Source organism: Malurus melanocephalus, unplaced genomic scaffold (assembly GCF_030028575.1).
Source record: "Malurus melanocephalus ecotype Western Australia unplaced genomic scaffold, MMel_1.1 scaffold_117, whole genome shotgun sequence".
Taxonomy (NCBI): Eukaryota; Metazoa; Chordata; class Aves; order Passeriformes; family Maluridae; genus Malurus; species Malurus melanocephalus.
The window spans coordinates 2,020,381-2,047,873 of record NW_026623349.1 but is presented as its reverse complement, the minus strand read 5'-3'; the positions used below and the strand labels follow the sequence as shown (position 1 = coordinate 2,047,873).

General features: G+C 38.3%; 1 protein-coding gene across 1 annotated transcript in view; it reads right to left on the bottom strand.

The window, feature by feature from the left end:
* The window catches only part of RASEF (RAS and EF-hand domain containing), a 35,252-nt gene extending 10,809 nt beyond the window's left edge, over positions 1–24,443 (bottom strand). Inside the window, exons 1-11 of the mRNA XM_057370036.1 lie at positions 24,001–24,443; positions 13,386–13,532; positions 12,530–12,620; positions 9,128–9,223; positions 8,057–8,134; positions 7,452–7,567; positions 6,674–6,742; positions 5,694–5,778; positions 4,226–4,317; positions 1,215–1,449; positions 71–208 (exon numbers count right to left, since the gene is read on the bottom strand). Coding sequence (XP_057226019.1) covers positions 71–208; positions 1,215–1,449; positions 4,226–4,317; positions 5,694–5,778; positions 6,674–6,742; positions 7,452–7,567; positions 8,057–8,134; positions 9,128–9,223; positions 12,530–12,620; positions 13,386–13,532; positions 24,001–24,371 — 1,518 coding nt within the window. The 5' untranslated portion in view covers positions 24,372–24,443. The remainder of the gene's footprint in view (positions 1–70; positions 209–1,214; positions 1,450–4,225; positions 4,318–5,693; positions 5,779–6,673; positions 6,743–7,451; positions 7,568–8,056; positions 8,135–9,127; positions 9,224–12,529; positions 12,621–13,385; positions 13,533–24,000) is intronic.
* Between the last annotated feature and the right edge of the window lie 3,050 nt (positions 24,444–27,493).

Here is a 27,493-nt window from a genome sequence, read left to right as displayed (position 1 = left end):
CCCTCTATAACAACTCATTTAAAAAAATCTCTGCATCACTGTTTTCCATTTTCCCCTGAAAACTGGTTACCTGAGGGGTGAGAGCAGATATGTATTTCCTTGTTGAAGCAACGGAGCTGCTTCGACTAACTGGTCGTGAGGGTTTCCAGTCTAAAACTACAGTGCTGTTAGCAGGACTGTACTCTTCTTCATCCCTGATTTCTGGAACCTGGAAGTGTAAGTTAGTTCTCTGGTGAGAAAAGTATGTTTTTTTGCAAAGGCACAGCTAATACTGATCAAAACATTTTAACAGTTTGGATTAAATAGAGATAAATGACTAGATATAGCTGTGCAATTCTGATCAGAATAATCTGTGATTATTCTGCTCTTATTCATTTTTGCTGTTTATTATAATCTACATTTTGTCTTTTAACATGTTTACTGTTGGGCATACATTCTTTCAGTACTCTTTCTGATAAAGTAAATTAATGTCTATACAAAAATTTCAGCTTAAAACATAGCTATAATATACACTTTATTTCAAATCGTATTTTGCAAACATTAAGAACTTCCCCAGACGCATCACTCTCTATGCTATTACTACTCAAACTAAATTAAGTACAGCGCAGCTGTAATCAACACTACTCAGAGCAAAGTCTCCACAGACATTAATGTCTACTAAATGCATAGCAAATTATTTGCCTTATAAAACGTGCTGCTGTGCTTGATACTAGCCTTGCTATCAGTAACTCTTTCAATAGGAACAATACCAACAATAGAAATGGACACAGTAACACCTTCTTAGATTTTTTAATTCTCCGAGACTGCGTGGAAGTCAATGTGCACATTGACAGTATTCTTACTCATACATTCTTTTTTCTCCACTGCCACAGCATAGTAAAAGGAAGTGAATGGGAACCTATTTGACATCTATCTGATTTTTGTCATTAGAAAAGGAGCCACTTTCTGTATATTGTTTAACAACCTTCAAATATCATATAAACTTAAAACATGAAGTTATTACGTCAAAAAGTATCCAAAAATGTAAAAAAAAGAGAACTAACTATTTACACATTCTCAAAAAAAAWTTCACTAATTTCATTTAAATGCATATGGCCCAAATACTTAGTTTTAACTGGCTGGCAGACAAAGATCCATTTTRTTTTAAAAACAGGAAGCTAATTTTCTCTCCAGTTAAAGATCTTTCTCAGAGAACGAGTAAATCTGGCACTTACATCTGTATCAGAAGCATCACCACCAAAGCCTTCTTGCATACAGTTTGACCTTTGATAAATCCTTTGATGCCTGTATTCCACTTCTGAATCATAYTCATTTGAATCTCTCAGGGTAGACAAACCACTGTCAAAACAGCTCTCAGGTAAGCTGTCAACTTCACAGTTTATCCTTTGCATAGGATCACAAAGGGCTAAAGAATCGTAATCTTCATCGACACAAGATGAATGAGACGACCTAGTAGGAAAATATTGGAGGGGAAAAAAAAAATTATTTCACAATTGTCCTTTCCAATAAAATCTGAGCCCATTTGGAATAGTCAGTTCTTAGAAATGCTAATATTAAGACACATGTAAAGGCTTTATAAAGGATTTCTGTCTCAATCATATGTCTTTCTGAATCATATGCCTTGGGATGCTCAGATTCCATTATTTAATTATTTAATCTATGCTACTGATKATGACTTTCTAACTCTCAGTAATTACGCCTATTCTTTAATTTAAAAAAGCCCATTTAAAAATCATTCAGGAAGGTGATGCACTATGAAGACATCAAAAGCAGAAAATGATGTATGATGGGTTAGCAAATTTTGGCCTATTCTAAGACACAAAATGACCTTGACATACTGTATCTCATTTAAATGAATGCATTTGCTCACAGAGGCACACATGCCAACAAGGAGCAGCCATAAATATAAAAAGGGAGTAGCCAAGTTCAGGAGATCAGTTCTGTGGAAAAGTCACTGAAAAATTTTYTTACAGTTTGGTAGGCTATGCAAAAGCTAAAGTTTTACACATAAKTCCTCTCTTTTCCCTCAAACTTTCTTCAAAAGTCTTTTTCTTTCCTCCTGGATGTGGTAATAAATAAAAATACTTTAATGAATGCAGCAATGCCAGTATGGCTTACAGCAAAAAAAATAGGGCTTATTTRTGTAAACAAAAATACAGAAAAGAAAGGTTAATTCAGTGAATCTTAAAATAAATGATCTGATAAAAAGGTTTACAATGGCTACAATAATTATTGTGCTCCRGCAGTAAGACAGGGACAGGCACCAACTAAAGCGAGGCAGAGAAGGTCTCCGAGTCGCAGYAGAGAGCAAGTCTGGCTTAGCCCTGTTGGGAATGGATGTGATGAACTGAGCTGCTGAAATAGACAAGGTCATCATCAATCCTTTTAATAACAGCTTGCTCCCAGAGGGGCTCCCTGAGTGATGGCACAACAAAGGAGAGTACACTGGAGAAAATCACCAAATTTTAAAGTTCTTACCAAGTCTAATTCCTCCCTACAACTGGCCAAATGGGGGTGACAGACGCATCTTTGTCCCATTCACAACACTTAGAACCATCTAATTTACACCCTTTCAGGCTAATGAATAATCACATAAATGCATGGGATCATTGCAGTAGAATATCAAAGCACACATGYTCTTTGTATTCATGCATCTACTAGCCTATACTAAATCACTAAAATACTGAGGAAGAGTGCATGCTATAACAAAGTTAAGCTTGTCAGACATTCCCTGAAATAAAGCTCTTTAGTAGCCAATTTTCAGCTCCACTGAACCATGAACTCAATGCTGGGAATTTCATATATGCTTAAAGCTATTTGAACCTTACAGATAAAAAAAAAAAAAAAAAAAGAAAAATCATACCTTTTAGGACAAATTGCTTAAAACATGTTAGTATGCAAACCAGTACATCTTAATGCTGACCTGATGTCAGGAGACAAAGCACTGGAAACAAACAGGTTTTGGGACATTCACATCTCTTTCTGTCTTTGGATACTATCAAGTATCAAAATCAAGTCACACCTATTAGGAGTAAGCTTTTTTCCTACCACACAAACTTTTTTCTACAGTAGCTTGTATTTCTCACTTTTGTGGAAATGCAAGGATTGCACCATGTGGCAGGCACTAATAAATATTCATAGAAAATGACATCACTAAGTCTCCAGAGAGGTTTTAGTTCTCTCAGAAAATTACACAATGTAATATACAACTTAGAGTGAGTGCCTCTAAAAATGTGCAGAGGGTCCAACAGCAGAGATTTGGGTTTATGTGCATTCAGAAGAAGGAAACAGCTTGTGACAAGCAAAACTTTACAGCCAGCAAACACATGTCACATGGAGAGTGACATAATCTCAAAATAAGAGCAACACTACTGAACAAAAGGGGAYATTACAAGTGTGAAGCAGAAACCAGTTTAATCCCTATCCAAGATATTGTTCTCTCATCAAAATATAAAACACAGACCACTAAGACCTCCATCAGAGATCTCTTTATGGTTTGGAGTATCATTGAAAGAAAAAGACAAAATAATCTATCCATTGAGTAAGGACACACATTTTTACTGACAGATATCTAAGTGTTTAAAAAGCTATGTGAGAAAGCATAGCATGATTGCTAGCACTCCGGGTTGACTTCAATGCCCAGGGTCTTCAGTGAGTCTCTGTAATGATATGAGGAAGTTCTGATCAATGACCTGTATCCAGTAAGTAGAAAAACAAATTCCTGTGACCATTTAATATTTGCACATAGATAACTTACTGGTTTTGTACTCTTACCCAAGTAAGAGTACAATATCCAAGTGCATTCACTACTCTTGCAAGTCAGTGTGTGTCAAGAAAAGGGAAAMAAGGGACAAAAGGCAGACAAGCTGAACATAAAAACAAAAACATTTTCTTTCTCAAGTACACAGTAAGGCTAACAGAAGCCCTCAAAAGAGTTTTATAGTTTCTTGAACACAAAGAGAATGAGAATCAAACTAGAATCAAAACAGTCCAAGACCAAACAAGAGGCTGTCTGAACTCTCCATAAGTTTATGGCTTACATTGGAAAGGGTTTTCCTGAGCTTTATGAAGTCGTTGAAAAGATTCCTATKGATTTCACTATACTTTGGATGACAATAGTCACACATTACTTCTAAATCAAACAGAACTATTCTCTCTTACTTAACAGTAATATGCTCTTCTAAGACAAGTCATTTTCAAAGTAACAAAATCAAGCCTTGCTTACCTGTCATAACGTGGGTTTAAAGGAGAATGTTCACCATTAAATTTAGGACTGCTTCTGGAAATGGTACTTCCTGGTGAGGTGTTTGCTAGCCGCTGCAAGAGATACGTAACAAATGCATATTAACTTCGTCAAACACAGTGCAAGTATTGAGACTTGCTGAGAAAAAAACAAGTTGCATGTATTTAATGTATATTTTTATACATTATAGATATACGTATTTAGTTACTTACATTTAGTTAAACTTCATTCTTCAGATATGAACACGGGTCTAAAGGCCTATTATAGCATCTAAAGGCCTATCTATAGCATTTAGGCTTCACCACTGCCTTTATACTGAACCTACTAGACACATTCAACCACAAAAGACARCAGAAATTCCAAGTGWATGATTTCATTGACTATGYCTGAAGACTCTGAAATGCTAAGCTTTGAAAAATAGTATTCAGAACATGACATGATGACTACTTAAAAGGAAACAGAAGTGTCACTGGCTGAGCCACTTTCAGTAAAGCTGCCTCCTAGCTCTTGAGATATATAAAGAAAGATCCCAACTGATAGCATGTGATAAAGTGTTTTGTACATTCTGCTGTGCTTCCATGCATTTATTCACGGAGAACAGCTCCCTCTGTCTTCTCTGTAATATGCTCATTCATATTTCCAGGCATGACAGTAGGAAAGGGTATCTATTGTTGCATCTGTAGTGAACCTCTGCTAACTTGTATCAGTAAAAAGCATGCATGTTTATTGGCATGGAATACCAGATATAGGCAGYGACCTGAGCCCTAGTTTACTCCTTCCTGACCAGTATTGTCCTTGTGGACCCATTATTCTGGTCCCATCCTTCTAAAAAATCTATCTGCTTTCCCCATGCCACCCAATCATTAGTTTTAAGAATTCAACAGGTATCACATGATAGCAAAATGTCAGTGTAGTGTAGATTTTTCATTACTTTTAAGCCTTCCTTTCTCTAGACTGGAGGATGTCAGGTGACATTTGTTACAAGAGACTCCCATGGAGTTCTGAAAGCCCAAAAGGGTCTGAAAAAGGTCTCTACCACTAATCCCTGCTATTCATTTTCCCAGTGACTTGYCGGGACAAAAGTTAGGCTAAGACCTTGCCACTAAAAAAGGGTAGTTTTCTCAGTGTGTTATCAACGGTAGGGCACTCCCACATACACAGTACAAACACATTTTCTTAGTACAAGAGAAACTGATGATTTATTCACCTCATTAAATATAACAGCATATTAAAAAAATTATTACTTTCCAAAGCACCTCAGAAAGCACTTGTGCTCTAACAAAGCTTCCATTATTTCATAAAAGATAAGCAAAATCTAATAAAATTCAACTACACCAGAGTATTCCTACAGTGAGTCCACTAAATAAAACTTTTTCTGAGTACATACTGAAGTACTAATTTAAATTTCTTACATTTTCTAAGGCAACATAACAAAACCASAAATACATACCAATGATCTGTTGTACTTGCTGAAACTGTTTTCAAGTGCACTTCTTAAACCATCGTTGCTGTCATGTAACTTTCTATTAGCTGATCTAACAAGGAAACACAGTTTAATTTACAGGATTAAAGAAAACACAAAAAACTATGTAACTTCTCATAAAGAAAAAAAAATTTAAAATACTTCTAAAACACCTCTTTTTCTTTATGTAAACACTAAAGAGTAACATGAAACTAGAAACACACTGACAGATACTCAAACAAATTATCTGAAGAAAACACGGAATTTTAGCCTTCAGTGGCAGCCGGGAAGCCTGTTTTCACTTCTGCAGCATTGTCTCTGGTCAGCTGAGTGGAAAAAAGACACTGTAGGAATGGTCACAAAATAAAAACCCCACAACAGAACTAGTCCAGCCATTTCTGTACAAAATGACTACCCTTTAAATATTGCTGAAGTGATTTTAARGACAAATATGATTCATCTGCTTGAAAGAAAGAATTTGTTTAGGATAAGGAAATAAACTAAAGATACAAAATAGTCTATTCTGTTGTGACCCTCCCTGAAAGAAAAAATTTGTGCACCTATTGTATCACACTGCACACAGTACCTTACAGACAACAATAAGATATGGATTTAATGGAGAAGCAAAGCTAATAAAAAAAGGAGCCAGGTGGTAATTTTTATGATAGCATGGATGGACTCAAATCATATTTAGCTTATCAGAAAGAAATGGAAGTTAGTGGGGCTGAGAAGAAATGAAAAGAAACCAACTGAAATGTCAGTGGGTCAGTACCATAGTAAAGTTAATATAACAGTAACATTTATGAAAATTGAGAACAGACCCTTCTATGATAATTGTGGCCATTTCAGTGTTTTCACTTGGTACTTTTTCCCAAATTTCAACTCAGTCTTTTTCATATAAAAACAGTTATCCCAAATATGTTGGATCAAAGTTTGATAATAAAAAAAATGAATGACTAAAAACTTACTGAAGTATTTCAATTTGTCTTTCCAGATTATCYCTGTCTTCAGTATACTCTCGAATAATTTCTAGGTCTCTGGAAAAAAAAAACCAAAAAAACACCAAACTTAAGTGAACTTATACTTAACAGGATATTTTTCTTGTATTTTTACAATATTGCTTTTGTTGGGGTTTATATTTATGCTGAAATATGYTGACAGCAGTTTTATGCAAAGTTAAGATCACTTAGTAATTTCATTAATCTCTGCCCTTACAACTCAACAATRACTGTGAATGAAAAATAAAAGATGTACAAAATAACCATAGGGACTACCTCCTTTTTCCTTTAAATACAATTAGTATTACCTGAAATTAACCACACAATGAAACTGTCTTTTATGCTCCTTTAAATGAGTAACTAGAACTAGCCTTCATTCACTTTAGGAAAAAAATGGCTGAGATTGACATAAAAGTCTTCTAAAACTATTCTCCCAATGAGAGAATGTTAATGCAAGCCATGGAAAAAAAAATGCCTAATGCTGTACCAGTATTTTATTCCTAATAAAGTTCCACTAAAGTCAATGGACATTCTTGCAAGATTGTGGGAGTTTGCATCATATCCAGAACTTTCTCTTTCAGAAACCTCACAAGGAATGTGAACAGTAGTGATGGCATGGTGTCAAACATGTACCTGTCCTATAAGGCATAATTTAGAAAATAACAGTTCCCAACTGCMTACATAATAACTACATCAGAAAACAGATTTTTTTCTTTGGTGAAAATATTATCATGTAAAAGCACCTTACCTCTCAGTGTTCAAAGATTGATCTGCATACTCGCTTTTCAARCTATCTAATTCACTCTGTAGAAAAGCTATATTTGTCTGTGCTTCTAAAAGATCTTTCTTAAGTCTCTGGTTTTCCTTCAAAAAAGAAAGTTATTAGATGTTAACTGTCATAGTCATCTCCACAAAATGGTGATATATTATAATAGTAGAATAAAAAACACCRAAGTTAAATAAACATGAAACACTATAACATTAGGCATTGAGGGGAAAAGAGAATGAAAGAACACTAAATCAACAAAGAAGTCAGAAAATTAACATGCAAGAACTTCTCAATTTTTTTTCATTGGATTACACAAAAAGGGGACAATGTCATCACAAGCCATTTCTAAATGTCGTGCATAGAATGTGTATACATTTTAAGAGGTACTTTTCCATCTTAAAAGAACCTCATACACCAACCAATAACTTTAGAAGTTTACTTTGTAGCTTATTACTATTACATGTAAAAAAAACCCAAAACCCCAAACCAAAAAAACCACTGCAAATCCCCACAACTATAACAATCTGTATTGCAGCAAGTAACACTGAGGGTAAACTAATATGTTAATGATCATAATCTCTTACCAGTAACATATCATGTATTCTTTTTTTCAGTTCAACTACATCTTCCTTGTGATTTACATATTTGGATTGCTCCTCCAGCTTGAAGGATTTTAAAAAAATGCACAATTAATTTATTTGATTGCTCTGATCCAAAATAAAARACTTATGGAAATCACAATAAATAAGCCTTAAAAGATTGTACAGTTATCAAAGCTTTGAAAACTTAAGAGCATCCCCAAACGTATCAGTAGACATTATTTCAAAGATTACTGGYTTTCTAAAAAATTAATGAGCATGTTGCACCCTTTAGGTATAAATTATTCATAACTAGTGACGCAGAAGCCAGCTGTTAAGATATAAACAGGTGTATCCCAGTAACTTAAATAAAAGTTTATAAAAAATTATTACTAACTCAGCTACGTAGTATTTGTACCAGAAGCTCTCATGATTCTTGGGAGAAATTTCCATTTCTGTAAATGTTCTTTTACGTGCAATTTAAATACAAAMATTAAAAAATATATTCACACTGCTTGATACAATTCTGGTAAAACTTACAGCAAAAACTAATGTCAAAATAAACTCAAATTACAAAATATCCCAAAATATCATTCATAGCTGAGATTTCAGTTTACCTTACTACTAGGTATCAAATTAAAAGATCAGATTGCAGTTGGGTTCTAGAAAGCATTATACTACATTTATAATACATATAAAAATATATTACTATMTCTGGGTTGCCAACTGCATCCCTACCTATAAACTACAAATACYTAACGGCACTGTCTTGGAGTATTCCAATGGACCAAATGCAAGACTAGGTAATTGCAACATTAACAACCYGAGAGCTAGAAAATTGTTAGGCCACAGAATTCAGGTAACAGTTGCTCCCTTTTCTAAGTACTTCAACAAATTACACAGCATGAACACAAAAGCACAGAATGACAACAACCTAAAAATTATCTGCAATGCTATTTATTAATACACATTAAATTAGAAACCTACAATGATGATTATTCATCTTGAGGGAGGTATTGCATAAGGTCAAAATCTCTTAAAACATGTCAAAAACTTACCAGACTTCAATTCACTTACCTTTTTAAGTTTTTTTATCGTCACCTGAAGATCCCCAACTTCAGTATCATACTGGCGCTTCAGCTCATTCAGTGCTTCTTCAGCTTTTTGCTTCTCCTGCAATATTTTCAATCTCATTAGAAGCTGAGACAGGTTTCAAATCTTTATTAAAAATACATCCATCAGTTTGGAAAGCACACACTTTTCCCTTAGACAAATGTATCTTTCCATTCTGCCAACCTGTCMCTTCCTTAAGTTCCACAGATTTCTGATTCTGTGGTTGCAGTCCACTTATAAAACAGTCATAGAAATGGTGGTGTGGAGGCAAAGACATAGGTCCATTCAGTGTTTTTTACTCAYAATTCCTGTGCTAAACATTCTCAATGTCAGTTACTTTTTCACTTCTGTTTTAATTTTTTTTTGTGTGCAAGCGTTGGAACATTACAGGCCAATGTCAGCAAAAAAGAAAGTAGAAAACAGCTCCTCTAGTTTCAAGTGGTAGTGTCCCAGGTACAGAGACAAGGGGGTGGATTCACTGTCTGTTCAATAACACCCACAACACCAATGGTGTGGTCACAGCAGGAAAAACGCCAGGAGTGGAAAAGCARGCAGTGCCATTTTTTACTGGGGCACACGTCAGGGTGTATGCTGGACTGGAGTCAGGACTGCACAGCTGTTGGGCAATGGGATAGAGACATTGTTGCTGCTGCTGGAGCTGTCAGAGCCGCTGTCCTGCAGCTGCTGCCACAGCCGCGGGGAGAGCACCTGCACTGCTGCAATCATCAGAGAGAGAACACCCCTGCACCTGCACTGCTGCAACAATCGTGGCCCCAGAGAGAGAGAGAGAGTGCAAGAGAGACTGCAGAAATACTGCCACCACCACTGGAGTCAGCATTTTGGCAGCACAACTCCTTATTCAAACTAGCTTCCCAGGTTTTGGKCTGTCCCTGCTTTCCATAACTTCAGGTCCAGGGGAGGAGGTTGAGCTGCGGGAGCCTCCAGGCCATGCTGCCTTTGTTTTCCTCGGTGGGGTGTTACATGCAAGCAACATCAGAATGGTCACCATTTTGCCTGTGTTTAGAGACTGTGCCAAGTACTGCCCATGGGGACGTTCAGTGGTGAATGCCTTTTTGTGAGTAAAATTCTCTCTCTCTTTCCCTTGTATGCTCTTTATTATTAATATTGTGATAACTGCAGTTTTTCAGTAAACTGCAATTCAAACTTACAATCTCTCTTAGTTTCCTCTATYACTGGAATGGGTAGAGTGTGTAAAAGGTGGCAACGGGAGTCAGTTTAATCTTCTCACTGTTTTAAACCAGCACAGGTATTCAGTCTGAATATCAATATCCGAATATGATACTYGGTGTGAGTATCAAACCAAGTACAGTGTTCTGAAATTTATTTTTATCAAAACAGATTCTGGAAAGATGCTACATCAACCACAATGAGAAGAATAGTGTGTGGTGTGCTATAGATTAGTTTGCATTTAACACACTCCAGTGACTCCCCAGGGACTTCAGYTTCATGACACAAGAAATCAGAATGCAGCAGTGACAAGTGGTGCTAACAAAACAGGCTGAGTTTACACACGGACCAAGCAGGTATGGACTTTGCTTAGAATTCAGTGCTTCCCTGCAGGTGATGCTGACATTCATGTGTTAAAACAATAATCAAAGTAATCAATTTAAGCTTGATTCCCCTTCTGCTGCCAACTACATAGGACTCCTMAGTATTGTTTGGTAACTATTTGCTTCCCTTGAAGAAACAAAATACAGGATAGGTGGCTCATGCAGAGGCRGGTGTCCCGGTGGCATGAGTGAGATCACTCTGACAAACAATAGCCTTGATTACAGGCATTAAGATTAATGGCTTAGTACATTCCCACAAAGTAAATAACTTAACATTTACTCTCAGGGCGTTTTAGTAGGTGCGGTATGTAGAGCTAGGAGCTACAAGGAACACTGGAGAGTGAATATTAAAAAAGCCTTGTGAGAAACAACTTAGCATCCCATCTTTCATACCTATAGCTAGATGCAGTGTATGAGAACACAGACTAGATGCTGATAATACATGGAAGATGTACTTTTGCATAATGCTGGTACATAACTGTAGATGTTCTCAGAGTGAGCAAGCACACACATCCCAATCATCTTTTTAAAATAGTGGAAAAGAGTATTCAAGGCTTTTTCAGTGATTTATCATTTTTTGAGAATAAAAATTTTTTTCAGAGAAAAAATTGTTTTCTAAACATTAACTACTTAGTTTTTCTGGAAATGAAAATGTACCTCTACTGAGAGCTGCACTGCCACTAGTTAAATATATTAAACCACAACTTTTATTCAGGAGTGATACCTTTAACCTTTTTATGCCATTTTATTTTGTTCCTAAGAAAACAACAGTCATTTATGGTGTGGGAGAGCTGTTTTCTCTTGTATAGAAAAAAACAATATCTGAAGCAAATCTATCAGAACACCATTTACCTTCACATATCATTTAGTGTGAGCCCTACTTATAATCAGCAAGTTGGCAGAGAGCACTTTGTTGCATCTGCTTCTGCAAATACTCTGGTGAAAGAACCCATAGCAAACATATAGATGTTCAGTATACTGTGTGTCCTAGAGAGCAATAATTGTGCCCTTAGTATATGTTTTAATCAATGYATTTCTTATGTCCACATTAGAACACTTTCACAAACTGTGATTCTTATGCCCATTATGAAGTTTGGCTTATTGTAAATAAATGAAGCAGCAATTCAAAATTAAGAGCAGACAGCTGGTCTTGCTCCTTTGAATTATGCAGTGCCATGTGGTTCTAATTTATCTTTCCCTGGGTAAGAAGAAGAGGATTTTTATACTTTTTAATATAGACTACAACTAGGTTGAAAAAACTGCTAAAACCTGAGCAGATTGAATTTCCCATCAAGTTTGGGAGACCCAGATGCTGACACCACTCTTRCTAAAATTTCCCTCTCTTAAGTCTGTAACTCTCTAAAATGTAGTTGMAAGAGAATGGATGAAAGAAAGATCATTATTCCAGGCAGATATACAAAGGMGAACTAAATAACCTAAGCATCAAATTCTACATAAATTCATTTACTAGGAGAATTAGATTCCATATTTTGTTTTGAAATATAATTTTATCCAAATCTGTTTCCAAAATGGTCTCAGGAAACTCTTCTTGGTCAGTATGTTCCCACAGAAGGGAAAGACTTTTTTTTCTCGGTTTATTACACCTAAGCAGATATGCCTCTTTAGGAAAGCATTAAGATCATTCACTGTTTCACTCATGGCCTTTACATCCGAGCCATGTCTCAAGAAGTTTTGAGTCAGCCCATCAGGATCAAAACCACACATGGCCACGAATCCCGCTTAAGACCACTGAGAGCTTGGTAATTATGAAATTCTGTAAATTTAAAATACTCACTTCCTTTTTAACTTTATGCTCTGCAGCCTGTATCCGTAGCTCCATCTCTTCCTCTAGCTCACTGAGTTGAACTGCTGCTTTGTCCTGAGCTCTAAAATTTAAAAGAACATATTCTCTTAGGAATTGCCCTCCAGCTTGACAGAAACACTATGTGAAACACATCTGCTTACCTCAACTGAAACAAATTAGACAGACAGACATGGAAAGAGTTTAACATTGCCCAGACCTTGACACTGAGGTGGCTGGGAACCTAAATCCCAAATTATTTTGAGGATACTGGCAAATCAGATTKTAAATAATAGCTGCAAGCTGATGATTCACATGAAATACATCACATCTGTATTTTTTAAATTAAGTTACAAAGATAAAAGACACCTCTCGTTACTCTGTGAAGAGACTTCAAAAGCAACTTGCATCACCAACACATACATCTCTCTGTCCTGAGCTAATCTGTTTGGTTWTGGCAGTAATCACAAGAGACTTCAGTGCCAAGTAATTAAAACATGTAAATACACTCCTTGAAGCTCACGAAGAAAAAATACGGTTTCTAAAATGAAAGTATCATGAACACGTATGACAAAACTCAAAGTTGCAGTCAAGAAAGAGGAGTCAAAATATTTGAAGGCATTTAACATAATAATAGAGTCTGCAAAAATGTGGTCCAAACTTATTCAAAGTTAAACAGGTAATCATTTCCATGCTGTTATACATGCTTATGCACAAGTGTGTGYATACAAACTATGTTTTGAACTCAGTTAATGGAAATACTTTGCATGCCTAACATGTTCTGCTATTAATTTTCAGTAGTTTATTCAAATGTATTGCAGGACAAAAYGAGAAACACAATTCACTATACCTTYTTACTGCTATAGCCAAAGTTTCCATCTCAGTGCTTTGAAGTTTGATCTCTTGGATGAAGTTCTTAATGACATGCTCATATGGCTGGATTAATCTTGGTTCTGCTATATGTATATTCTGATACAGAACACTGACCTGCTCTTGCCTGAAAAAGAGAGATATGCACATTTTAATGCAATTACTCGGAACAATGTTCTATTAAAGGTTTGGAAAATTTACTACAAATTAAGATATTCTCCATCAATTTTTAAAATTCAGTAAGCTAGATACAGGCCTTGAACATTAAGTACAGTTTAAATTATTTTWAATTATGTTTACCATTTCCACTTCTTGCTTTAATATAGCTACTTCCAAAAAAAAAAAATTAATCTAATTAAATATTTTTTTATTTCTATTCACAGTCTAGTAAAGAGAATTCTACTGGAGTAACCCASAAGGTATATCAAGTTCCTTGGAAGCTCAAACATTAATTATAACCCATTAAGAAGCCTAGGATTTCAGGAGGTTGCATAAGAATTGGAAACCGGTATGAAAGCAAACTACCTAAGTTAAAATWGAAAAGGGGCAGAGGGAGGTGGACTGTAGGCAAAATGAAAACACAGATCTTCCATTTCAGACAAGTTATTCTTGTCTACAACCAAATAAATCCATCATTATAAGAAGTTAATTCTGTATATGATTCTCACGTGAAAAATGATAGACACATCTCATAGAGATGAAAGGAAACATTTCTGTAGATACTACAGATGTTAGTGGCTTTCCTGAAATTCATACTTAAAAGCCGCCTCAATGCAGGAATAGTTCTGACTTCTATTTGATCTGGACTCATTTACATAGATTGCATACCATTTTAATTGTCAAAGCAGAGAATCTTTACTGGATAAAAAAAAAGAACAGCATAAGAGCCAAACCATTATTACACAGACCACTACATAAATAGCACTGATTTCTGTTCATACTACTAGTAAGTCATGTAAACCCTTTTTCTACATGCCATCTAGATTCCAACTCCTAGATTACATTAGGCAATATACCAGAAAATCTTCTGTAACAGAATTTAGCAGTCCCAAGGAAARCAGAATGTGACTCACATAGACCACATGCTAGAACATGGAAAGTTATTCAAGAACTGAAAAACTGAATGTCAAAAAAGGACCAGAGAAGACCAAGTCTAGAAATGTGGAGGAAGCACAACAATAATGAAGAAATAGACTATCAGAGGCAGAAATGCAATCAAAAATAATGATTTGCAAGTCAAGTTTAACACCATATTGAACACCAGGAATATATGCCGTCTTTTTGTTGCTAATTAAAGCCTGAACTCTGAYTAAATGATCCTCCTTGTCAGACAGGTGATGTCTCCCTGTCTTCAGAGGAGGCAGGGCTATTTAATACCATCACCATACACATGATATCAACAATAAGAGTATATTGTCTTCATGTTTTCCCACTTGAGGCAATTCCAGAGTTTTGATTATCAACACTGCAGCACTCTGCTTCTTTTCTGTCATTTCCCTACCAAAGGTCTAACTTACTTTATTCAAACAGTACCATAACTGTTACTATAGCTCAAATTCCCATTTTAAGTAACTTAACTCCTTCAAGACACTGCAAAACCTTTTTCCAGCTGAAATGCTGACATTTATTTTGAGATACAGAAACTAGGACCAGCACAAGAGATAAAGATTTACTGATGCCAGAGAAATGTCTTTATACATACATATTTTTTTTCTTGATAAGGATTGCCTTTACAAAGTCTAATGCTTACCTGCATTTAGTAAGTGAAGTATCTTCCAATGTATGCCTACAATTCATTTTTCAAAACGTATTTTAAACAGGAATGTTGAGGTTCACAAACAGTAACAATAACAAATAGATTTATCTGTTGATCAGATGCTACAAACTATGTGTAAATAATGCAACATTGAAGAACTCCTCAAATGTACATTTATTCAATTAATGATTTTAATTTGAAAAACTGTTATGACCATTTCCCTTGCCAGCAAGTTTTTGTGCCAAAACAGCACTGACATTAACAGCACCATCAGAAATATTAAAACTAGGAAAGATAAGATAAAATAAAACAAAATTGAAGCCTTAAAATCTGCCTTACTTTTACTCTGTACTATAGCAATATACAGACASAAGTGAGATTTCTGTGCTGATGGGTTTCCTGCACAAGAGAATTTTGGAACWGTTCTGATGATGCTGTGTATCACAAAGCATATCTGAGGTTTGGGTTCATCATACCTCAATTAACTGTCAAATGCACAGAACATTTATAGTATTTAGACACAAGTACATGCAACTGGACAAATAGTTCAATGTATCAAGTTATTATCATTTACAGAGTAAGCTTGAAGCTCATTGTAAACATTACAAAATGCAATCTCTCTGTAGTTTCTCAGTTTGAATTTCCATTTATTTTTGATAGTTGAAGAGTTGCTACCACATGTTACATTTCAAAAATTCCTAGCACTTCAGCAATTGTCCTTCAGAGCTGCAAAYTGCACACCAAAACAGACAATGAACTATTTTAGAATCATTTCAAATTTTAGACAGAAGCAGACACTCTTCATGTCCAGAAATATATGCCAAAGAATGTCACTTCTTCAAATAGTGTAAATACACAGAGTCCTTTAAATTATTTGAATGTACAAAAAAAAATAGGAGAGATGGACAGTTTATTAGTCTCCAAAGCCAGTTATCAGGAGTCCCAGACCTTGGAYGTAAGAGAGAAAGGCTTCTCCCTGGTAACAGAGGGTGGGTTAGAGATCAGCTAGACAGACTTAACACCCATAAAAATCCATGGGYTCTGAYGGGAGATGTTGCTTAGCCAACCTCCATTATCTGTGTAAAATCATGGAGAGCAGCGAAGGAGCTCAATGACTGGAGGAAAGCTGGTGTCACTGCCATCTTCAAAAAGGACAAGAAGTAGAGAAGATGCCAGACAGTCAGTATCACCTCCATACCTGGAAAGGTGATGAAACTGATCATTTTGGAGGACATTCCAAACACAGGATTCACCTAGGGGAAATCCTGCCTGATCAATCCGATACTTTTATGATTGCATGGCAGGATGGGTCAGTGAGGGGAGAACAGKGGATGTTGTCTCKTTTGTCWCTGTCTCCTGYAACAGCCTCACAGGTGAGCTCAGTAAATGTGGGTCAGATGAATGGACAGTGGGGTGGATCGAGAACTGKCCGAAGGGCAGAGCTCAGAGGGATCAGCAGAGCAGAATCCAGCTGGAGGCCTGCAGGCAGTGGCATTCCCASGGATCAATACTGGGAYCAGTCTYGTTCAGCTTGGTTATCAATGGCCCAGAGGGACAGAATGAACCCTCAGCAACTCTGCTGGTGACACTGAACTGGGGGTGTGGCTGATCCCCCTGCAGGCTSTGCTGCCATTCCATGGGACYTTGACAGRCCAGAGAGCTGGGCAGAGAGAAACCCAGTGAGTTCAACAAGGGCAGGTGTGGGGTCCTGCAGCTGGGCAGGAACAGCCCCAAGGCCAGCACGGGCTGGGGCTGAGCTCCTGCAGAGCAGATCTGTGCAGAAGGAGCTGGGAAGCTCCATGGGTCACAAACTGTCCGTGAGTGTCAGTGCCCGAGTGGCCAGGAGGGCCCATGGCATCCTGGGCTGCATCGGGAAGAGCGTGGCCAGCAGGTCAAGATGGGTGATCCTGCCCCTCTGCTCRGCCCTGGTGAGGCACATCTGGAGAGCTGTGCCCAGTTCTGGGCTCCTCAGCACAGTAGAGACAAGGACCTCATGGAGAGGGTACAGCAGCAGATCAAAGATGATTTGGGGCTGGGAAAACCTCTCTTATGAGGACAAAAAATCAAACCAACAAGCCACCAACAAAAAACACAACAGAGGAGAAATCAAAGTCATGCAACAAAATTGACAGGACTACTTAATAACTTATGTTTTCAGGAAGAAGTAACACACTTTCATGAATTGGAAAGACTGTTATTGATTTAGTTACACCAAGAATCCATGATAAATTAGCAGCAGTTATGTGCACTCTGYATCAACATGCAGTAAGTATTGGACGAATATTTGTTCCAAAGTTCCATTTTCATATTTTTAATCATTCCTCTGCTTTCACATGCTCTGATGAATACCTGTGACACTGCTGCAGCAGGTCAATTAGCTGCAATGAATATTGCCCAATCTGTTCGKTTGTTCTCAGTTACCTCTGAACACATGCTATTTTTTTCTGCAATATCATTAGTTATTCAAATTGAATTGTCAAATGGATTTCACCAAGCTGACTTGAACCCGAAACAGTATATCTTTTGAGTGGACAAAAAGTCTTAGCAAAATTCATCGCAAATTCCCAGATTTGCTCTTTAAAGCAAATTTTCTTCCATGAAATCCTAAACTCACATTTCAATGTGAGTTTGTGCATTTAGATGCACACCTTTAWGTTTCACACTAACACAACTGCAGAAATTCATAAATGCTAAAGAACAGAATGCATTTTTTAATATATGGCATGAAAGACTGTCACTGTGTTCGTCAGTGACTAACCACTGATAGTGGTTACACTACCCATCCTGCACACATTTATTTCTGTTGCTTCTGCAAGGTACAGACACAGAACACTAGTACCCGCAAAAAGTATTCCATTGTACTATGGAATACCACGTACTGCTTTGGCTTTACCTTACCTCATCTCAAAGGTTTTACAGCATAAACCATCTGTAAAATTAGTACTTAGTAAGAGTAATTAGTCAATATTTGCACAGCTTCACATGAGTTAACTTAAGCAAAGTTACAGTATTCACTTGGTTTCAGACAGTTCCTGAGATAACTACACAAAGAAAATAAAACTGCTCTGATTATAATACAGTTTCTAATACAACAGATTTTAAATACCATGGTAGAATACAGGAATAGCAGAAGGGGGAGTTGGGGAGGTGGGGGGGAACCCACACAAAAAAAACCCCACAACACTGGTCCTGGAGATATCAGATATTTAGATTATATTGTACCATAACGTCTTTTAATCCACACAGCTGTATTAATCATTACCAATTCATAGTTTTATTTCTGGTTTGCTGATTGTGCAGTGACCGTTTGCCTAATAATCCACATTCTCAATGCAGTTTAGAGGATGATGATGGAATTTTTCAACAAATAACAACTCCAGAGTTGCTCAATACCTTACATGCGTTCCCATGTAGTCACCAGAAAGAATATATGTATGCTACACAGGCCCCTCAGTCTGACYTAAGGGTGATATCTGGTTTTAGAACACTCTTTTAATGACCTCTTTCCACTGTAGGTCAACTTGTAAAATTGCTCTAATTACTTGCAGCACTTCTGTTCTAGTATGGACATGAAGAGATGAAGCATAAGGTGATCTGAGCCAAGAAGTTTTAAGCTGGGTGGTCAGAGCAAAACAAAGCTCTCAAGGACTCTTGTCCTTACACTGAAAACCAACAACCTACATGTGTCACCAAGAGATCGAGAAGGACCTTTTTCTGAAARACACACATTGGATATGCCACTGTATCAGTCAGCAGAAAAGAACAATCAAATCCAATACCCAGGGGAAAGTATCTAATTTTGTCACAGCTGAGTGCCTAACATTTTCTCCTAGATTGAGTGCCTCGAGGAAAAACAGATAACACAAATTTTAAGACATTGTAATATTCAAAGTATTTGTCATCTTGAAGCACTATGGATTTTTTTCAATACTAACTTTTCTTTACCCCCTTTAAAAACAGGCTGCATTAAAAGAAGATGATCAAATCTGTAACTCCCAAGATGAGACAGCCCAGCCAAGGTCTGATCCCCAGAGAAAAGCTTTTAATGTTTCCAAAGCATGAATGCTGCTCTCTTAGAGGTGCAATTTAGAGACAGTGGAGCAGCAGTGGAAAAGACTGTGGGACAGGCAGGAAAAGATGAAATCTGTGGAAAACAAGAATGCCTCAAAGGCATTATGGCAAAGGATCACATGATGATAAAATATGACGAAAATGAATGCTACAGTGCTTAAGTTAGTTAGCACAGATGCTGTTTTGACTAAAGCAAAAATCAGATGAGCAGAAAAACTAAAAGTAGCTCAAAAAGTCTTCTAGTGCACAGAAAGGCATTCATCACATTTTCAGCAGAGCAAATCTCTCAAACCCCTGCAATGAGATGTATTAAAAGACAATATTCTTACAGAAGAGATTCCCTCTCCAGTCCTGTAACAAAAAAGGACCCGGCATTTGTTTTTCCTCGGGATTTGCCTTTATTTCCTCCCCAGGAAAMATGCTTCAACTTCCAAGGAAACCTCTCCAGTTCTGACATCATGGCTCATCATGCCATGGAAGTAAACACAAATTGCTGACAAAAGGTAATAGTGAGCCCTGTATTGACTTTGGCAAAAATCCATCCTGGTTCATGACAGCAAGAGCATGACAGGTTTTGGACAGGCTTTTTGTGTAGCAGAGCTCCTCTTCTTTGCTGCAGTACAGCAATATATCCGCATGAGCATCGCCTGTCTTCACAGTTTAAGTAGCTCATGTTAACAGCAGAATGTTTTTCTCATTTTATCACATTCCCCAGATCCACATTTTCTATATAGCTCCAGATGATATGACTGGGGGCACACTGATATCATAATCACATTAGGAGACTTTGGAATTGTATGATGCATAAAATCTCACAGTCAGGCAGTGCTGAAATCAGAGTCTGATGAAAAGTCAGCTTGGCTGAAAGTACAAGGCACATGAACAAAACAGACTGCAAGACTAAAAAACAAAGCAATGGAGTATGACAACTCTTAGAGGCAGCAGAATTTAACTGGAAATAGGGATACAAACTTTCTGCTTCAGATTCATCCCCCATTCATGCTCTTAACTAATTTAGTTCAGTTTCCAATATGATTATCCAGTTTGCCAAATACCACACAAAAGTTGCCTGRTAGGGCTTAATCTTTTTTTGATAGTCCCAAGTCTTTGTTCTTTCTCACTGAAGGCTTTGATATTACTGTTTTCCTGGAAGTTTTTTGCTTCTAATTTAGAGAGAGAAATAAGTATCGTAGCATTCGTAAGTACAGATTTTCTCTMGAAGAGTCAGAGGATGTTAGATTATTTTTGCTCAAGCTGAGGAAGGGAAAAACCCTGCCACTAGGAGATATTTCCACATGCTTAAAAGGAACTGTTTATCTATTAGGAGTATGAAAGGAAACTTTCAATTGTGCCATTGAAATTTAAACTGAGATTGGTCACAACAAAGAATTGTTGTGACCAAGAATTGTTGTGAAAGCAACTTTCAGTAACACAGTCAAGGGCTAAACCCGTTYAGTGTGGGCAGTGCACTGAAGCACTCACTGCCTCAAGCACCAAAGGGTTTTTTTGTCCATTCCTATACTATGGCTAACACTTCATAAAGGAACAAACTAACACATACGGCTGAGCTTTTTTTTTTCAATAAAACAGATCTCCAGCTGTTAATTCACCATATATACATATAAACTAAATGCATTGTGTGATTTTATGTTTAATTACTCATTTTCCTAATTGAACATAAAAACGCAGAATGACAGATGCATTTTAAATTAAATGAATGCAACGACAAAACAAAATAAAACCAAAACAACAACCCTCTGTACAATTCAGTAAAGTCTGACTTCACATGTTAGGTTATCAATCTGGAAACACTTTCCACTTTTTTTTCCTAGAGGCAAATTGCCTACCAAGCACAAGTAAAGGCTATGGCAAACAATATATGACTTACCAAGAAATCTAACTAAATTAGTTCAAACAATTTGTTCAGGTGAGGAGGAAAGGAGCAAGGCTGTAAAGAAACTTTAATGTGACTCTGCCTGTTTAACTGCAAACAATACAATCACAGCTTCAGCACAAACTTGAATGTTTTAAAGTATAATCTAAAAGCTCTGTGCAACTGATATACTAAATTGCAAAGAGGTATGATCCACCCCATAAAAAAATTAACTTTTTAAAAAAGTAATTAAATTCAAAATATGCTTATTGTAATATACRCTTATTTTAGTACTTGGCAGTAAATAATCTTGCATCAAATGCCTGCTACTGAGCTAAGGGCTGGGTCAGTRTATACATCTGTTACTGCATTTCACACCTCATTATGGAGGATTATTTATGCTTTTAAAAGTTCAGTCACAGAAAGTGAACCAGTTTCTGAAACAGAGGCAGAACCTCTATCACATGCATATCATGTGACAATCTTCCCTTTGATTTCCACAGGTATTCAGTCAAGGTGAAGAGTGACAGAGACCACAGGTGTTTACTGTGGGATTTTCTCCCAATTTCAATCGTGGTTTTATCTAATTACTTCCATTTGCTATGCCTTGTTTCTCTCTGTATAAACCCCAATAGCATCAAAGCACATGGGCCAGTGTCTTGCTAGTTTGTGGCCACAAGACAGAGCATTTGAGGAACTGAACCCCAAAATGATCAAGAGAATAAACTGAGATATTAAAAATTAAATATTAAAAAATAGGGACTACCAATTGCACTCATCTTGTTTTGAAGACTTTCTCCTTCGCAATTATAATTCTCATAGATTTCAATGTCAATGTTACAACAAATGCATGAAGAGTAGTAAAACACAATATCAGGAAAACCAACTTTTTTACAGTACTGATGATCCAGGTGTGTTTCAAGACAGATCTAGTTTTGAAAGTACTGCCTTCCCCTGAATAAAAAGTTGAAGTGACAAAAAACTAAAACAAACTAAATAATTTAAAGAAAAATATAAATAACTTTTTTGAAGTCCATCTTGTACTTCACTTGCTTTTGTTATATTCTACTGCCAAAGATTCCTCAAACAATTTCACTCATTATTCATTACTCACACAAATGGTCCTAATTTTAGTGGACTACTCACATTAAAAAAAAAAAAAAAAAAAAAAAAAAAAACTTTCACATAGGTTTCAACAAAAAATATATGTGGGCTACAAATGGAAAAAAATGAGCTGTAAAACAGAGCTGCTTCTAGCACTTCAGGACAGAAGAGAGAAAAAACAAAGGGCACACTGTTCTTCAGCTGACACTGACACACATCTAATAAATACAGCCAGCTATGAAGAATGTTCAAAGTTGAACCTGAATAGGAAACATTTACATCAAATYACTGCCCACCTGATAGTATTTAACCATCAAAATTTAGTTGTTTGCAGTTTTCATCTAAAATAATTGTAATACTAATTACATTGTGTCATGATAAATGTAGCAAAACTACCAGATGTATCTGCATAGTGGAGCCAATTAAAGCTACACCCCTTCCTTACTATTATCATTTAACACAATCAGTAAGACTATACTGAAACTGCTWCTGCAAACAGTAGCCAAGATACTGACACAGAACTATTACCAAGAGGAGACAGATGTTTCCACAAGTTACCACTGTTCACCTGTCAGATTTTTTTCAGCTCCTACTGAGTTTCTGATTTCAGGTAAACTGTTTCCGCAAGTTTTCAGTCTTTTGTTCTTGTTCCTTTCTGTAGAAAGCAAGCATGTAACAAGAAAAGCACCATGAACAAATTAAGACGGACCGGTATGAAGTTACTGACCTGTCTGAAATGGAACAGTCCAATAAAACTAACCACTATTACTCCAAAAAGAACAACTGAGTCCAGATTTGCACTAGTAGGTYAAGTGACTGAAAATTTCTTTGAAGAAACTTTTCATCTCATAATCCAAACACATTTTTTAATGTGGCTGGAACCAAAATATTTGTATAGGTAGGAATTTAAGGAGCACTGTGTAGAGACAAYATAGAGATATATTCATGTATATGATTTTTTTTTTAACTCTCTTGACTATCTGCAAAATCCTGAAACTCATATTATTTGTTTTCCATCGTATATTACAACTTTAAAAATGAAGGAAAATCACCCTGTACCTTTTATGGCCAACATTTTCATACTAATTTTGAGCCCCTCAGCTTTCAGGCAGATTATTGCAAGTCACAAAAATCTGCCTCTATACTCTGGAACCAGCCCCCTACTCACAGATCGTGGTAAACGAGTTTCACTTCCAACCAAGCTACCATCAGTTGTCTTAATTTCACGGAGACCGAGGACAGACTCTCACAAATTGCAACGAGCTCATCAGACCGAGGGCCGTGTTTACCAACATCGTTAACGTGTTAAAGGCTGACGGGGTGAAAGAAAGATGCTGGGGGCTGGTCAAGAATAGCGCGGAGAGAAAGTTGCCGCGAAGCCGGCAGAACTTTGCATCCCGTGCGTTTTACCGGCCTGACTTTCCCCACGTGGGTCGCTGGCAGAGCAGCGCAGGGGAAGCCAGGAGAGCGGCTGCACGCTGGAAGGAAGAACAGCGCTGGAAACCGCCCCAGCCGCCAAGCAGGTGTGTGGAGGGCCCTCTACACCTGCGGGCTCAGGGGGTGAGGGATCAGGCTAGCAGCGGGCGAGGGATCAGGCTACACGGCCGTTCCTCAGCTGGGATTGCATCAGCGCCGGCGGCAGCTCCGCCACCAGGGCCGTTCCCGTCCCGAGGACGGCAGGGCCGGTTCGGCAGCGGCGAGCCCGGGGTGCCCAAGGGCAGGCTCAGCCCCGCCAACTCCGGGGCCGTGCACTCGTTCCCATCGCCGGGGTCGGGCAGGCCCGGACCTTACCTGGGAATGTACTTCGCCTCGTCCCCGAGCCGCACTTCGAAGTCCTTCCAGGGTTGTTCCAGCCCCGCGGCGACCCACGCCGTCGCCGTCTCCGCCTCCTCCTCCCCGTCGTCGGCCCCCGGCTCGCCGCCTCCGGGCTGCCGCCGTGTGGCACCGCGGAAGCCACGGGCGAACTCCGGGAAGGTGATGGTCCCGTCGCGGTCGCTGTCGAGGCGCTGGAAGATGGCCTCGGCCTCGGCCGGCCGCACCCGCAGCTCGGCGCACAGAGCCGCGAAGTCCTCCCGCTCGATGCGGCCCGAGCCGTTGGCGTCGCACGCCAGGAAGAGGGCGCGCAAGCGGGACAGCTCGTCCCCCGCCGCCTCGGGATCCATCGGCCAGCGCCGGGGCGCAGACACTCCGACCGCGGACGGGACGGGACGGGATGGGATGGGATCGGGGGGACGGCCGCCCGACCTACGGCTCAGCRGGGCGGGACGGGTCCTGCTCCGCCCCGGCGCCCCGCGGGGCCGGGCACGGCCGGGAGGCGGAACGCAGGTGGCGGAACGCAGGTGGCGGCTCCTGGCCGGGGCAGGTGCCGGGCCGGGCTGGCGGCGCCCCAGGCACAGAGCAGGGCGGTGCCGAGCCAGGGCTGCAGGGCTGCCGCTTCCCACGGAGCTGCAGGGGCCCGGAGCTCCCCTCGGGGCCAGCATGCTGCAAACGGCGCAGGTAACTATACAGCACCCTAGGGTAAAAAACACCTCTCACCTCCCAGCGGTACTCAGATGTGACTCCTGTAGTCCGCGGGCATTGTACGCTGTTAAATCTGTTAAATCTGTTGATCTTTTATCCCACACGATAAAAGTACTCCTCACGYTCATGGAAGACCAAGAACCTGCACGATGACATAAAGTTTCACCAGCAGTCTTGGTTTTACACACTGCGGGTCTGTGCTCACTGATATCTCAACCCCAACGACTTAAAAATGTGGGTTGTTAAAATACTGTCTGAAACTGAAAATGCAAAAGGAACATTCAAGTCAATAGACCAAAGGAGACAGATTTTCATTGCTCTGTGAAGAATTAGTGTCTTTCTTGACACTAATTCACTTCCTTGTTGAAGTCAGATTCAAGACTCAAGAATTCTTTTGAGGTAGTTAAAYTATAACGGATATTTTAAATTTTTTATTTATTTCCCTGCACGTACTTTTGTTTATGTCTGTCTGCTGATAAAAATTGTGTTATACCACAGTTGTAACAAAGATAATACAACTGTCAAAACAACAATTCCTTATTCACCAAAACATAGTTTAAGACTRAATATGTGATCCAGCAAAGCACAAATAATCCCCCTGACCTCAAAAAAATCGCATCCGGTAAATGGAAACTATAAGGTATTCCTCTGCCTAAATGGTATGGAATGCCCTCAAAGGAAATTATCMGTTTTTTACAGCTTCTGATTATTAACTCATCAGGATTAAACAGACAGCCAACAAGTACCTCTTGACAATAAAAAGTTTTGTGAAATGTTCTCCACACTTTAGGGAAAATAGCTATTAATTAATTTGGAATAYAAGCTTTAGCCTAAAAATATGAGTTAACTGAAAGTCTTAAATTTATTATTTTATACATTTTTATTACATTTCTGCCACACAATTGCAAACCTACTAAGAGTCATCAGTTTCTTGGTGTTTTAGTAAAACAGAATTGAATTAATTTAACAGAAGTATTCTTTCTGTTGCATGATCTCTTGTCTATCATTGAAATTTTTATACCTAAAGTGTGTCATGAAGCCCTCAAGGGGTTGATGAAATGTTGTTCAGCCATCAAGAGACAAAGTTTTCTTGCTTGTACATTTTATTTTCGGAGTGGACAAGCTCATGAGGTAAACAGGAACAGCCTCATCCAGGGCTGAATGTATCTGACTAGCCAGAGAGGGAGTTCCCACTCAAATCACTCTGCACACCTTATTTGCTTTTGTGGCTGCAGATTCATGAGGTGAYATTGGTCAGTTATCCTTATCCTACCCACTCTTTTACGCACTCTTGTGTGTATCTGTAGTGGTAGTCACTACCCTGGGCTGCTGAGCATAAGGCATAGACTTTGGGCATGCAGTCTCTGTCAGCTTCTTTTTTTTTTTTTTTTTTTTTCTCGGTTAGAGAGGTTTTGTCACACAAATCTCAGGCGTTACCATGAAGTACAGCATATCATTTGGCTCTGCTATGCCATAGGTATGTTCTGCAAAACAGATCACGCAGTGTTGCACGATACCACACAGCCCATTCTTGCTTGGCACGCCATGGTTTAGTTGAATAGTTCTGGCACAACAGCACAGAGATAACAAACAATTTGTTTGTTAGAACTGAAGAATGAATGGTGAGACCAGGATTCCCAGCAGGAAATGGAAAAGCAGTGTTTTCCTCTGAAACCATGTCCCTGTTCTTAGAACAACCCGCTCTTCAAATCCAGCTGTAACTTAAATAAATATGCAAATGCRAAGCACTCTTTGTGGGGCATAGTAGTTCTAAGTTCATAAAAGAAGTTTTAAATTCATACATAAGATACTGAAGATACAGATGTACCCTGCAAGCACTTTTCAGTGCATCATTTGTTTTGTGTCAGGGTGCCATGAAAGTCGCAAGCTAGGCCAAGCATCTATTTGACTGAAGAGGCAGAAGAGAAAATTAAATCATGCTCAGGAATTTTGGAGAGACCTAAGGCAACAGGTGAACAAAAAAGGATTAATTGTATCGCTATTGAAGTGTCCTATTGTATTGAGTAGAAAAAGGTGGATTTTGACACTGTTATAGAGTCAGAGGTTAAATGTTGCAGATCAGAAGAGACAGGTAAACCAAAAAAAAGGAAGGTGTGGCTACACCTGGCGTCAAGATGTATTGTCCAGGAAGCAAAAGAGCAGAGGAGCTGAGCTGATCAGTGGGATAAACTGCAGAATCTCTGGATGCTATTTGAATATATGTGGTCTGTGAAAGCCCAAAAAAGATGGAGTGCCATGTTCCAGGCAGATTTTATGCTTGAAATAGCAGCTCTCTTCCCATCCCTCTCTATGTATTGTCCTAGGAGTCTTACATACACATTAAAGGAAGATTTCTGTCTTGGAACATCAGACATTTTAAAGTTAGGAAATGGAACAYAAATTGGAACAATTATTCACTGATTTACTTTTCATCATTATTATTTTTAGCCCTGGGCATTATTTACAATATCATGCATACTATTCAGAGCTTCCACTGAGGATGGAATATATCCTTTGGATAGTTCCTGTATACATGAACTAAACTTCCCAGCATTACAGTAGACTGAAAAAGAAAATGGATCCTTCTATAGTTGCAATAACTATATTCACCCTTTTCTGTTTTACATTTGGACAATTTAAGCAATTTAGCACAAACTATGCAATTTACTTGGAAAGTAGAGCATAAGTAAAATAGAATCAACCAGTGATATTGAAAACCATTCATATTACACACAAGTATCTTATGGCCACAACACTATGAAAA